This window comes from Cyprinodon variegatus, unplaced genomic scaffold (genome assembly GCF_000732505.1).
Source record: "Cyprinodon variegatus isolate N-32 unplaced genomic scaffold, C_variegatus-1.0 Scaffold35, whole genome shotgun sequence".
NCBI lineage: Eukaryota > Metazoa > Chordata > Actinopteri > Cyprinodontiformes > Cyprinodontidae > Cyprinodon > Cyprinodon variegatus.
The window spans coordinates 838249-852299 of NW_015150488.1; the positions used below are offsets into that span (position 1 = coordinate 838249).

Consider the following 14051-nt stretch of genomic DNA (forward strand, 5'->3'; position numbering starts at 1 on the left):
AACTTTGTTAGGCAGTTGATCTGAAATATAATTAGGTAGGATAAAAATGAGAAGAGTAGAAGTCTTTAAGGTTCCAAATACTTAATCAAACATCAATTTTAATTTAAGAAAGTTATAATGATGCAGAAGTAGTTTTAGCATTTCTGCCACCGTGGTTCAAACCTGTTTAACAACCGACTTTTGATTTGAACTCATGATATGGTTTTATGTAGAGGGACGATTATCCTTAGTGGTAACTCCATCAAAGTAAGGTCATCCACCAACTGGTGCAGGCTGCGTCACTGGTCTGGTTAAAAGGTCAAAACAACAGAGTCTTAAAGGTTAAAGTCCTGCAGCAGCAGAGAAACTGAGCGACCCTCATCTCTTGTCCTCTTTAATAGAACTTTACCATTTTATTATATTCTATGGCCACTGATGCTTTTTCCTCCCCCATTGCCAGGAGCATTGGAAATGGGAGAGGATATTGTGTGTTTGTGCTGTAGAGTATAGTGGTCTCCACAGTCCTGATTCAAACCCATCTCCCTTTCTGTCCTGTTGTTTATTTAAAAAATGCAAAGCTTGCTTAAGGGATTCAGACAGTCACTAATAGCTGTATGACCCCTCCCTACTCAAACTGTTTTTCTCTGCAACACAAGCACACAAACAGTCACACACAGACTGGACCCTACAGGAGGAGGAGCCACATCCACATACAGGGTACCCTCTGCTGCTCTGTCTACATCAGTGCTGGCTCAAGGGAGGGAAAGATGGACAAAAGCAAACTGCAGAAACAACATATCTGAGTGACTGTCTGTGGACGAGGAAAAGGTCTTCTTACAGGTTTCTATCAAACTCTTGGAGGTAAGAGCGTTCACTAAGGACAATTTGATAACTTACTCTACAACAAAATGGACCTGCATTAATGAGTGCTTACAAAGAAAAGAGAATGACAAAAAAAAATTTCAATTATTTTTCATTCTAATCAGTCTTTTATTTTTTTAACATTGAATTTATGATCTGTTACGATTAAAAATACAAATTTACAAGTTAAGGCAAGCCAAATAAATCAAGAAAAATAAATAAAAGAGAAAAAGCAAATCAATTAAACATGAAATTTTACAATCCAAATACTAATTGAAGATCCGGAAGAGGTTTGGAGTGCTTGGGAGATTTTCTCAGGAGGGTGTTCTGGAAATGCAGATATTGTTTTCTGCAGCTAACTAAATGGCTTCTGCACACCACCAGAAACAGATCCGGAATCAGGAGACCTAGTTTCCCGGCTTCCGAGGAATCCCTTTCCATTAAGCTGATTACACTTTGATTAGGAACATGGAGCTCCTAACCAACTTAAAGCCTTCTATAAAATTGTTTTTTTAAATAGCGCTCCGTTTTTTTTTTTTTTTTTTCAGTAGCTCTCTTTTTTAATATTAACATTTTTATTTCACGTTTATTTTTGAACTTCTCAGCTTGATTACACAATCTTTTATCTATTTTTTGTCTGTCTCTTGCACCACCATGTGAGGCTGCATCTCAGTCTGATGTGAAATTTCTCCCTCTTCAAATTCACACGTCTTTGAAAACCACAGCAGGATCCCCAGGAGTCTCTAATGCAAAATGCCGTCATAAAAACACTTTCTCATCAATCAGATGTTTCTGACAACTTAAGCTATAGTCCAGCTCATTTTTACGTTGATTATAGCTTGTAGATTATATTTATGGTATATTTACTGCTCCTTTGTTCAAACACCCAGTGAGATAGGACAGATGTATATACCATGCTTTAGATAAATAGTAAAATTGCTTTTAAAAGAATACCTGCATCATAATCAACAGCTTTTTTATTGCTCTAGTTTTAAAATGCTCCTTTTGGTGAATGCATTATGTTCGGTCACCTGCTCCCCTCTATGCAAACAGCCCCATGCCTTCCTGTCAGCCTGCTACTGGCGACAGTTGTGTGTTTCATGATATCAAAGGCAATATAGCCATTTTACAGCTGTGTTCAACCAGCCAGGCAAGACATCTATTTTAACTTATTTGGATATTACCAGAGCAACTATCTCAGGCTTTACCTTCTGGATTTATGTGTTTGTGCATGTTAAAGTAGTCCTGAGTGACTTTCCTCTGGTACTCTGTGTATTGATTATGGAGATCAAGGTCAAAAAAAGGATTTTAGAGTGAATATAGATGAAGCAGTGCTCAATTTTGAGCAAACATCAAATTCCTGTTCTGGTTTCCACCGACATGCTACATCACAGGAACAGCTCACACATCTGTTGGAGGACTGATTAGATTCTGCATCAACGAAGAGCTGTTCTGCAGGATGAAGTCAAAATGCTAAATCTGATTTATTCTGTTTAGTTTGGGTGGTTATCCGAAAGACAGCAGCAAGTTTTTTTTAAATCAGTGCCTGTTTATACACGGCTCAAAAAACAAAGGGAACACAAAAACAAGAAAATATAACTTCAGTCAAATCAAATGTCTGATTTAAAGCTGTTATGGAAATAGAATAGACAACAGGTGGAAATTATTGGCAATTAGACACAAACACTAAAGGAGTGTAGTCTGCAGGTGGGACCACAGACAACTTCTCAGTGCCTATGTTTTCTGCCTGCTGTTTTGGTCACTTTGGAGTGTTGGTGGTGCTTTCACATTCATAGTAGCATGACGCGGAACACAGGTGGGTCAGGTAGTGCAGCTCAAGCCACAGCTTGCACCGATGTGCAAGCTGTGGCAAGAAGGTCTGCTGTGTTTGTCAGGGTGGTTTCCAGAGCCTGTCTCTGGGAGACACCAGGAGATGTAGAGGAGGCCTTAGGAGGGAAACAACTCAGCAACAAGAATGCTATCTCCACCTTTGTGACAAGAGGAGCACTGCCAGGGCCACACAGCCCTCCATGTGCTCGCCAGAGGTAGAATGACTGCCATTATATAATAAGATGAGATCTTCAGAGCCCTTGTGAGACTGTATGCTGGTGCAGTTGGCCCTGGGTTCCTCTTAATGCTGGTCAGTGCTAGACCTCATGCAGCTGGAGTGTGTCATCAGGTCTTGTAAGATGAAGGCATTGAAGCTTTGGATTGGCCGCCTGTTCCACAGACCTGAATCCGATTGAATGCATCTGGGACATCATGTCTCGATCCATCCACCAAGTCACTTTGCACCACAGACTGTGCAGAAGTTGGCGGATGCTTTAGTCGAGGTCTGGGAGGTGATACCTCAGGTGACCATCCACCATCTCATCAAGCACATGTCTGGGCATTGTAGAGAGGTCATACAGGCACGTGGAGGCCAAACACAATACTGAGCCTCATTTTAACCCTTTTTAAGGACATTACATCAAAGTTAGATCAGTCTATAGTGTGTTTTTCAGCTTTAATATTGTATGCGACTCCAAATCAAGGCCTCCATTGTTTTATACATTTTATTTCATTTCAGAGCACTGTATAAGTTGAAGCTCAAGACTTTGATTCATGTCAGGTTTTTAAATTATCTGTCTATCCGTTAATCAATCAATCAATCAATCAATCAATCTATCTATCTATCTATCTATCTATCTATCTATCTATCTATCTATTTATCTATCTATCTATCTATCTATCTATCTATCTATCTATCTATCTATTTATCTATCTATCTAACTAAAGGTAGTGTTATCAGTTCAAACAAAGACAGCTAAGCTGAATTAATACAAAAAACTGTTTTTAAAAGATTCAGTTTTTATTTTATGGAAAGCCTTGCAATATAAACATGCAGTTTTCTGCCTCAAATCAGGGACAACTTGTAGTAAGTCATGAAAAAAAATTTTTATCATCCTGCAGGGAAATCCTGGAGGAAAATATGCTGTGATCAGTGTGTGATTTTTTTCTCATACACACTGTTATTATATCGCAATAAATTATCTAAAAAACACAAATGGGCCAAATGGCTTTAGTCTAAATGCCTCAATAGAGATGGTTCTAGTTGGCTTAGTCAAAGTCTCGATTTATTTATATGAGATGTTGTAGCATTACCGTAAACATTTAATTATTTTTTTGTTGCATAAAATTAAAGGATTGAAGTTATTGTAAGTAATGAATGGTACCTGTTATTGGGATGCTAGCACAACCAGTTATAAGGTTTGGGAAGCAATTGGAGCAGTTTGAAACTCTGGAGCGGGAAATAAAAAATCAGCGGGGTCCGAATAAAGAAAATGAAACACAAGTAAAGGTGTGTGGACATTTTTAATTATAATCCGTTACTTTAAACAGTATTTAACACTGAAATAAAATGAGGTGTTTATGCATCCATGTTATACATGGACTTTTTAAATAAAAAAAAATATTTTAAAAAATATCAAATATTTTTCCATTTTTAAATCTAAGGGGTTTTTATAAGTAAAGAAAAACAATCTTTCAGTTTGGTATATTTGGCAATTTACTGATTCTCATATTTTATAAAACACCTGAACTGACCGTTTGTTATTTTTTTCTTTTTTTATGGCTTAATGGGAGAAGTGGGCTTTAGGCTGCCCTGCAAGGTTTTTAAACCTTGCAGAGGTCCGCTAACCCATGACCTCTGCTCTAGACTGTTGTTCCTTGTGGTTTGCTTGAAAACAGCAAACTGTGAAAAACTATGTTTTGGTAATCTATGCCTCCTGTACCAGCATTACATATATTATGCTGCACTTGATATTAAGACTAAAAAACATTTACACATAATTCAATTTGATATTTGTCCAGTCTGACACTGGCTCCACCTAAAGTTATTTAATATTTTTATTTTTTGTTCCTTTATAAGGGACACCCTACAAGTCAGGTGTAATCTCAGATTGAGTAGCCCCTTTTGCTTAGAACCCTGTTCACATGATTAGAGTGACTTTTTCATTCAATGAATTAAGGTCACAATGGCATCACATCATCATACAGCTGACCCTGAATTATACCCTGATAAATCACTACATAATCAACTGTTACATAATATTTTTACATTTCATAACTTTGCGATTGTTCAAGGCTAATAATTAGTGCTTGGGGCGGTCATTGGAATATTGTTATGTGGTGGCCTTGTGTTTAGGGCATTGCACTCGGAATCTAGAGGTTCTGAGTTCAAGCCAAACTCCCACAGACTGCCACCCTGGGTCCCTGTGCGAAAGACCCTTAATCCCACATTGCTCCCCGAGCACCGAAAATGGCAGCCTCTGCTCCCCAAGGGGATGGGTTGAATGCAGAAAGATAATTTTGTTCCTCTGTATTTGTGACAGTGTAATGACAATAAAAACCTGGGAAAAAGAAGTTAAGCAAAACCCTCCCAAACCCTCAAATGTCAAACACGTCCTGTCACAGTTGAAAACTATGAATATCAGACCTTAAACCCCCTAATCCTTAAAATATTCAAAATGGAAGCTTATAAAGCGGAATATGTATTTTATTATGGGACAAAACCAATGTTTTTTTTAAATCCCTGTAAGACCATATTTGACGTATCAGCATAGCAAGATAGTAAATAGAGGGACTGCAGTTTAACATTAATGCCACTTCATCAGCTTTTTTCATGGCTCATATAATATTTATATAGCCCTTTTAATGTTAGAAGAGATTCAACTGTAATGCAGGCTCCCAGTGGTCCACCACATTACATTGATTCTACATAATAGATATGCCAATGCAAATCAGAAAAAGGACAAATAATGGCTACTTGGTGGATTCATGTTGACCTTGTGCATACATGACATGTCCCTGGATGCTCAAGCTTGACTAGTGATTTCCTTCCCCAGCTAAGCCGAATGAAGGAAGGAAGGAAGGAAGGAAGGAAGGAAGGAAGGAAGGAAGGAAGGAAGGAAGGAAGGAAGGAAGGAAGGAAAGAAAGAAAGAAAGAAAGAAAGAAAGAAAGAAAGAAAGAAAGAAAGAAAGAAAGAAAGAAAGAAAGAAAGAAAGAAAGAANAAAGAAAGAAAGAAAGAAAGAAAGAAAGAAAGAAAGAAAGAAAGAAAGAAAGAAAGAAAGAAAGAAAGAAAGAAAGAAAGAAAGAAATGTTAATTTTGTGTTTTTAAAAGGTCAAACTCAGCTATTTTTGTTTGTAGCACTGATGCTTTCGTAAAGAAGGGCCTCTCACTATTCCCGCCTATATGTGGGCGTTAATTACACTGAATTACCTTAATTCTCCAGAGCTTTACCCTGTCATGAGAGTTTGCCTTAATGGGACCATTTAGCTGAACTAAATTGTAATGTCTCTTTAGGTTGGTATAATTTTCTTTTAAACTCTTGCACCATTAATGTCTGTAAGGAGATGTACATAGCCAGTGTAACAATAACCTTAACTTAACCCCAAAGCACAAAATGTTGCATCCTGTCAGTAACATGCAGAGAGAATCACACCTAAACTAAACTCCTACATATAAACAGCTCTTTTTACTAGTGACAGAAAAGGCCCAGAAAGGATCGTAGATGAGTGACTGATGAAGTTAGAGACCCTGTGATGAAGTTTCATCTGGCTCTAAAAGCAGGAAGAAAACATCTCTCAGGTAGAGTATGATCTTATCAAAAGGGCTAATGGAGTCACTTATTTGGTTTTAGAAGCAAGCAACAACCAACATGGACTAAACTAATATAGATTTTCTGATCACAATACAAAACATAATCATATTGTTAATAGCCTGCATCTCTGTCTTGATGGGGTATTTTAGCTCAACAATTGCTGTAATGATACTTAACAGTGTAGAGGAGAGATCATAATTTTTGTTAATTATTTGAGTCATTCGGTGAAAACAGCTCTTTAGAAATTTGATTAACAACAGCATCTCCATTTGTTTGATGCAGAAGCTTTTATGCAAATCACCTAACAGCACAATGTGTACCTGGATTGTAATATGTGGGTGGCCCCAGTGGAAATAGGTTTGCATTCAATGTGAAACAGTCACCGTTACAGAACAAGGAGTTCCACTATTAAAAAGAAAGGACGTTTTTTAAGTGATCTAAGAGATTATTCAGCGGATAATGATTGTTTTAACTCAATGAAAGTGTCCAGTTTTAACATAAAAAACTCTGCTTCTGCCCAGATCAATCTGAAACAAAAATCAATGTAGACAAAGGTTAAAAAGATGTATTTTTCACATTAACATATTTAAATTGGCTGTCATGCATGTGTGGAAATCAATACATTTTGGCCGGATTATATGCTTATTGTATGCTTATAAACCATAAAATCCCCCCAAGTAAAAAAAAAGACCTGAGATTGTATAGCAGTGATTTAACATGATGAAGAGCATCGGTAGACATTACCCTGCATGTGCAAAGAAAGTAGAAAAGTTCAAGCGACTTTAGCACACAGTTGGCTCAGGGGGATTGGAGTTTTTTAAAGCAAGAATCTCAAAGGAAAGGTTGGTTGGAAAGAAGACAGATAGATGCAACATGAGACATGGAGAAAAAAAAAGTGCCGTCCATGTTACTTTGTTTTATTCTGGTTTTAAGAACCATCTTATCCTGTACAGGTGGGAGGAAATATAGAACTAATATGGAGAATATAATAATGGAGAATATAATATATTGTGAATAACACAACAACTTTTTTCTCAGTGTTTAATTTATCCGGGGCAGGGATAGTGAAGCAGCTCATCGCACAGGAAGGTTTAAAAAGCTAAGCAGGTTTATTTAAAAAGATTTCAGTTTTGAGACTGATTGAAGAAAAAGGAACATAATAGAAAAAAGGGCATTGCAGTGGCATAAAGGCAATTAATGTGAATAATTAAATGAAATTAAACCCTAATGATTAAAATAAAAGACAATCATATTGAGAAAACACATTAAAAATTCTGAATTAAAACAAAATGATTATGCCTAGAAAGCATAGTCCAAGGCCACTCGAAACAAATACGTTTTTAATCTTGATTTAAACTGCAGGTTTCCAGCATGTTTACAGTTTTGTGGAGGTTTTTTCCAGATTGGTGGAGAATGAGAACTAAAAGCTGCTTCTTTATGCTTGGTTCTGGGTGTACAGAGTAGATTTGAGCCAGAGGACACAAGGGATCTTTTGTAATCCCGTTTGTAATTAATATAGGTGCTAATTCAATGATTTAAAAACTAAAAAGTATTTTTAAATCTATTCTCAGTCAGATAGAAAACCAGAGTAACAACTTTATAACAAGCATGAATGGCTCCTCACATCCATGCATTGATATCTTCTATGCATTTACATGGTGTTTAAATTGGTTCATAGTCTTGTGTTGACACTATAATGCACAGCTGGGTCATCTGAATAGGTGTGGTAACTTATGTTCTTGTTTATTAAAAACTTTCAGCTTATCCAAATTGCCGCAGCCCAAGTTCTGATCGTAGGTTTTATCCATTGGCTTCTTGTTAAAATCCTCTTTCTCACATATAAAGCCTTTAAATTTGCAGAGCTCCATTTATATCAGATCTGATAGTTATGTTATGATAGTTATGTGAATGCATGAGTCACTAATCTGGTTTAGAGTTCCTTCCTTCCTTTTTCCTTCCAGTTTTATTGTCATTACATTGTCACAAGTACAGAGCAACGAAATGAACCCTTAGCATTTAACAAACCACAGCCCACTGCTATTGTGCGGTGCCGGGGGAGCAGTCTGGGGTTAAGGGCCTTTGCTCAGGGAACCAGAGTAGCAGTCTGTGGGAGTGGGGCTTGAATTTAGGATCTCTGCATTCCAAGTGAAATACCCTAACCAATAGACCACCACTCCCCCAGTCTTTGCCCGGAGAACGATGTGATACCAGCCGGTTCGCACAGAGTTCCAGACGCCGAAGCCTTGAAGGACACAGTACTGTCAGGAGGTCAGATCTGAACAGATGACGGAGGAAGTCCTCCGTCATCTGTTCGTACTCCTCAGTAGTTCAGCGCTGATGCATCTATAAGCCTGTCGGCTATTTTGATGTTCACACCTTAGTCCTAAACATGACTGACTCTAAAGAAATCGAGCTCCACAAGGAGCAGTTGATTCCCACAATGTGCTATTGTTCCAGGAAGTGGGCCCAGCAATGTATCAACTAAAGGAACACACACTTCTGATTCTTGTAGTTGTAAAGATTTTGGAAAAGATTGATGCTTTTTTTCTTTTACTCTACAATCCTGAACTACTTGTGTTTGTCTGTCTAGTTTAAATAACATACATTGATCTTTGTGTGCCAAACAACCATCCATTCATTTTCCACCACACTTATCCCTGCTGGGGTCACAAGGGGTGCTGGTCTCCACCTGTCAATGGGCGAGAGGCGGAATACACCTTGGAAAGGTCGCCATTCTATCACAGGGCAACACAGAGACAAACAGGACAAACGACTATTCACACACTCACACCTGAGGAGAATTTAGAGAAGCCAGTTAACCTAACAGTCATAGTTTGGACTGTGGGAGGAAGCCGGAGTACCCGGAGAGATCCCACGCATGTACAAGGAGAACATAGAAACTCTATGCAGAAAGACCCCTGGTGGGAAATGAACCCAGAACCTTTTTGCTGCAAGGCAGCAGTGCTACCCACAGGACCACTGTGCATGTCACTGTGTATGTCATAGACTCTAAAAAGAGATTAAATCTGTTTTGGCAAGACAATGTAGAAATTAATACATCAGGACATTATCTTACAAATGACAGCCAATTTGGATGTTGTCATCCCAGTGGTTATCAGTCCCATATAATGGCTATAGACTGTGCCCTTACCTACCAGTAGGCTCAGGAGGTTTTTATCACTGAATGAATCCTATTCCTAACCCTAACGTAATTACTTTTTTGTCTGCTGAATTAAATAATAAATGTATGTGTAATCTGAGCATAATTTTAGTATTTCTTCATCTATTTAAAAAAAAAGTTGATTGCTAATATTGCTAATATCCAACAACCCCTCCCAAAATAATTGCATATCCTGTCAACTGAGTTGTTTTTAAACACCATATCAAAAATCTGTGTAACTGAAATGTGGGATTCACTCGAAGTGAAGCTTTAAAACACATTTTTTAAAGAAGGTAGGCTGTGAATAAAGTAGATAAAGAGCATAAAGTAGGTAAATATCAAATAAAAGTTATTCAAAGTGACTGCTAAACACTAATAAGGGCCATTTAATGGTTGATCACATCCGAAACGGATGCAGATGAAGAGGAAGTGCGAAATGGGCCAGTAGTTCTGAGGTAGAAAATACTCCAAGTTACTCTTTTTCAATAATTGCTGGATCTAGGGCCTGGGAAACCTGACCTGTGAGAGAAAGGTGACCAGTAATAAACACCTGTCTAAAAGGGAGGTGTTTATTATTTGGGTTAAATTAAATTTTATGATGGGCAGAGCTTTCCTAAGGATAGCTGTGAGGGAAACTTTGAGTAGTTTAGTTGGTGTACAATTTCTTCTAGATTTTTGCAGTTTATTTGGTGAAATTGGGAGATTTTGTCAATATCAGTTCTAGTCGGAGGCAACTTTGATTAGACAACTTAGAACATAGAGCATGATACGAATGTGCTGACTCCCCCTCTGATCTAAAACACATTTTTTTTTCCTTGTTCCTCGTGTGAGTGTGTACGAAGCACTAGTAAACAAACCTGCTCAAACCGTTATCACATCACACCTGCTCGTCTGCTCAGCTGGGCCTTGCCTGTTGAAACACTCCAACACCTGCAAGTTGTTTACAAGCTAAATGTAAAACATAATTATCTGTGAAAACAAACAGAAAAGAACATGGACATAAAACAACCCTTAACACAAAGATCCCCCCAATCTCTCTCGTTACCAGGGATTGTGCAGATATGACTGTAGCTTGAGGTCTCTCTAGGAGCGACATCAGACAGGATGGAGACTCCGAATGAAGCTGACATCATTAACTTCACCAGTGGTGATAACACCAGCCTCTTTTCAAGGAGCCCTTACACAGCAGTGGAGATAGTACTCATCGTCCTGGTTGCTGGATCCCTGAGTCTGATCACCGTCATTGGAAACATCCTGGTTATGGTCTCCATAAAGGTTTGGATCTTCCTTTTTTTTCCAGCCTTCTTAATTACTGAATCTGACTCAAGCATCCATCCCTGCACACTTTGAAAAATATAACCAGGCTTAGAGATAAGAATACAGCATGTGCCCTCCTGTGCAGAGAGCTAATCTAATAAGAACAGGGGAGCATGCATCATACTGCACAAAAAAGATTAGGATCTGACAGCCTGCTCTGTGTTGTTCCTTTTAAGGTAAACAGGAACCTGCAGACCGTCAACAACTACTTCTTATTCAGCTTGGCCTGTGCAGACCTTATTATTGGGATCTGCTCTATGAACCTATACACTGTCTACACTGTGATTGCCTACTGGCCTTTGGGAGCAGTGGTATGCGACCTTTGGTTGGCTGTTGATTATGTCGTCAGCAACGCTTCAGTCATGAACCTGCTCATTATAAGCTTTGACCGATACTTTTGTGTCACAAAACCTCTAAGCTACCCAACCCGTCGCAGCACAAAGATGGCCGGATTGATGATCGCTGCTGCCTGGGTCCTGTCCTTCATCCTGTGGGCTCCTGCCATTTTATTCTGGCAGTTCTTTGTAGGAGAAAGAACGGTGCCCCCTGATCACTGCTTCATCCAGTTCTTCTCTAATGCAGCAGTGACATTTGGGACAGCCATAGCAGCCTTCTACCTGCCAGTAGCCATCATGATCTACCTGTACTGGCGAATCTCTAAGGCAAGCCGAAGCCGCATGAGGAAGAACAGCAGGAAGACTTCAGGTACGAGTTTGGCAGAACCTCCCTCAAACAGCCAAGAGGAAGGCTGCGAAAACAACTGTGGCACAAAAAAGCAAGACAAGCAAGAGGATGGTGTAGATGGGACGGACGAGGACATGTTGCATCAGCAAAATGGAACTGGGCCGTGTAGTGAAGAGCAAGTAGACCAGGTGGACTCTACATCAGAGATCGTCCAAGCTTCAACATCCAAAGATCCCTGTTCATTGAGGAAGAGCACAAGTATTGGTAAAAATCAAACACAGCCTTCTCCACAGATTTCAGCTATTGATCGACAAAGTATGGTTGCAAGGACATTACTCATGGTAAGAGTTTGACTGAATTCTACATTTTATTTCTCTCAGAATTGCTTTAAAAATGTTACAATAATAGTTTGGGTATTAGTATTACCATGTGTCAAATGTCAACAACTTTGTTTTATATTAAAATAACTTGTGTTCTTAAAATCACAATAATATTTGCATCTGTATTTTGAAGCCAAATATCTCAACAGGGGGGAGGCCTCATGAATATACAACTAGGTATGCTTGATATGCTTGATATAACATGCCTCTTTCTTTTGTCAGAGTTTGAAGTTCGTTTACCCTTTATCCAAACATTAAGAATACCAATTACAGAGCAGATCATTTCTAATTATATGGTGGAGACCTTATAGTTTTTTTGTATGAAATAATTTATAAATAGTCAGTATTGTAACCCCAGTCAGAACTATGATACAGTATTTATCACAACTAAAATATTAAAAAGATAAAATAATGCGGTGTTTAAAAGCAATCTTTTTTGAACCACCACTAGATTTTAAGACTTTTCTGCTTAAGATGCCAAAAATCTTTGGGACTACATTTTTTCTAGCAGTCATTAGTTTGACTCTTCATTAAAGAATTATCTTCAGCTTTTGTTTATTACAACAGTTGCTTTTTTTTTTTTTATTGATACTAATATATGAACTTCATGTTTTTACTCTATTTTGCAATTGCAATATCCTTTTTAATATTCCTCTAGTTAATGTATTTAAAATTGAAGTACAGAGAGTCATTGCAATAGCTGAGGCAGTATATCCCAAACAGCACAGCATTTGTTAATATTTAGCACTTTATAAACTAGAAAGAAATGCAACTCTAAAACCTTTATCTCCTAAAAAAAAAAAAAAAAAACAGTTAATGATGCAAAGACAGAAGCTTTCCTCCTTTTCTCTTCTCGTCCCTTTAGGCCACAAAGCGTACTGTAACCGAGCGAGTCGTGACAAAGTGGAAAAGGAGAGGTAATTCTTCCAGGGAGAGAAAGGTGACCAGGACCATCATGGCCATCCTGATCGCTTTTGTCGTCACATGGACGCCCTACAACGTAATGGTCCTCATTAACACATTTTGCTCCACCTGCATCCCTAAAACGTTGTGGACCATTGGCTACTGGCTATGCTACATCAACAGCACCATCAACCCCGCCTGCTACGCCCTCTGCAACGCCACCTTCAAGAACACCTTCAAGCACCTGCTCCTGTGTCAGTACAAGAACATTCGTGGTCGATGAGGTTAGGAAAGGAGCTGACACTGATGGACCCACTAAGCATAAGTAGATTCTGTGAGTTCCTGTGCACTTAATTTATTTAAAACCATCAAAACTGTTATGTGTACTTTTTTATACTCTAATAAAGACCTGCTACAGTTTTTAAATCCAGTTTTTTTTAAATCTCCAATGAGCACTTGGGGAAAAAATATTTGAATTGTTTGTTCCTGAACATGTGCAATCCATTGATAGTGATGTTGTAAATGTGTTGGAAATGTACTAAAACTGCAAAAATAACTAAACGTATTAGGATCCAAGACAGTTTATTAGTATGTTTTTTTCAGAGAGTAAAACACAAGAATTGCTTTTATTAGGCAGAGAAAATTGAGGTAGCAAATGTAAACTGCATTAGCAATGATAAATCTAGATCTAGTCAGTTATATTAGGCTCACATTAATGGCGTCTGTAATATGTGATGTTGTGACAAGAGATTGTGAAATCTGTTCACATCACTTCTCTTTGAGAGATGTTTTTTTTTTAGAAATAAATGACTAATGCTGTTTGGCGTCAGTATTCTGTGTTATGACCTGGCTCATGTTTCGTTGATTTTTGCTAAATGTGATATAAATGAGCCACGATCAGCAGAGAGGCCTTTATACGCTAATATTATGGGGAAATGTAGAAGAACAAGAGCAAAACAGTGATAAGAAAACGAAAAGCTTCACAGCGGAAGAGACAATTTTTACACTTCTCCCAACTTTGAGTTAGGAGAAGTGAGTCTTGTGACTTTTACTTTGGGAAAGAATTAAATCAACATGGGTGGGATTGGTGTCATGAATGGGTCAATAGTCTGGCGGGGATGGA

General features: G+C 38.2%; 1 protein-coding gene across 1 annotated transcript; it reads left to right on the plus strand.

The window, feature by feature from the left end:
• The first annotated feature begins 692 nt into the window (after positions 1-692).
• On the plus strand, positions 693-13726 carry LOC107103804 (muscarinic acetylcholine receptor M2-like). The gene is made up of 4 exons (XM_015403636.1): positions 693-840; positions 10693-10919; positions 11138-11986; positions 12891-13726. Exons 2-4 carry the CDS (start codon positions 10749-10751, stop codon positions 13209-13211), a joined length of 1341 nt encoding a protein of 446 aa, XP_015259122.1. The 5' UTR covers positions 693-840; positions 10693-10748; the 3' UTR covers positions 13212-13726.
• Positions 13727-14051: the final 325 nt, after the last annotated feature.

What these genes read in the sequence shown, in the direction of transcription:
- LOC107103804 (XM_015403636.1), top strand. Translation starts at nt 10,749, where the DNA reads ATGGAGACTCCGAATGAAGCTGACATCATTAACTTCACCAGTGGTGAT. An exon ending in TGGTTATGGTCTCCATAAAG is followed by an intron (nt 10,920 to 11,137) that starts GTTTGGATCTTC and finishes GTTCCTTTTAAG; the next exon opens with GTAAACAGGAACCTGCAGAC. An exon ending in TTGCAAGGACATTACTCATG is followed by an intron (nt 11,987 to 12,890) that starts GTAAGAGTTTGA and finishes TCGTCCCTTTAG; the next exon opens with GCCACAAAGCGTACTGTAAC.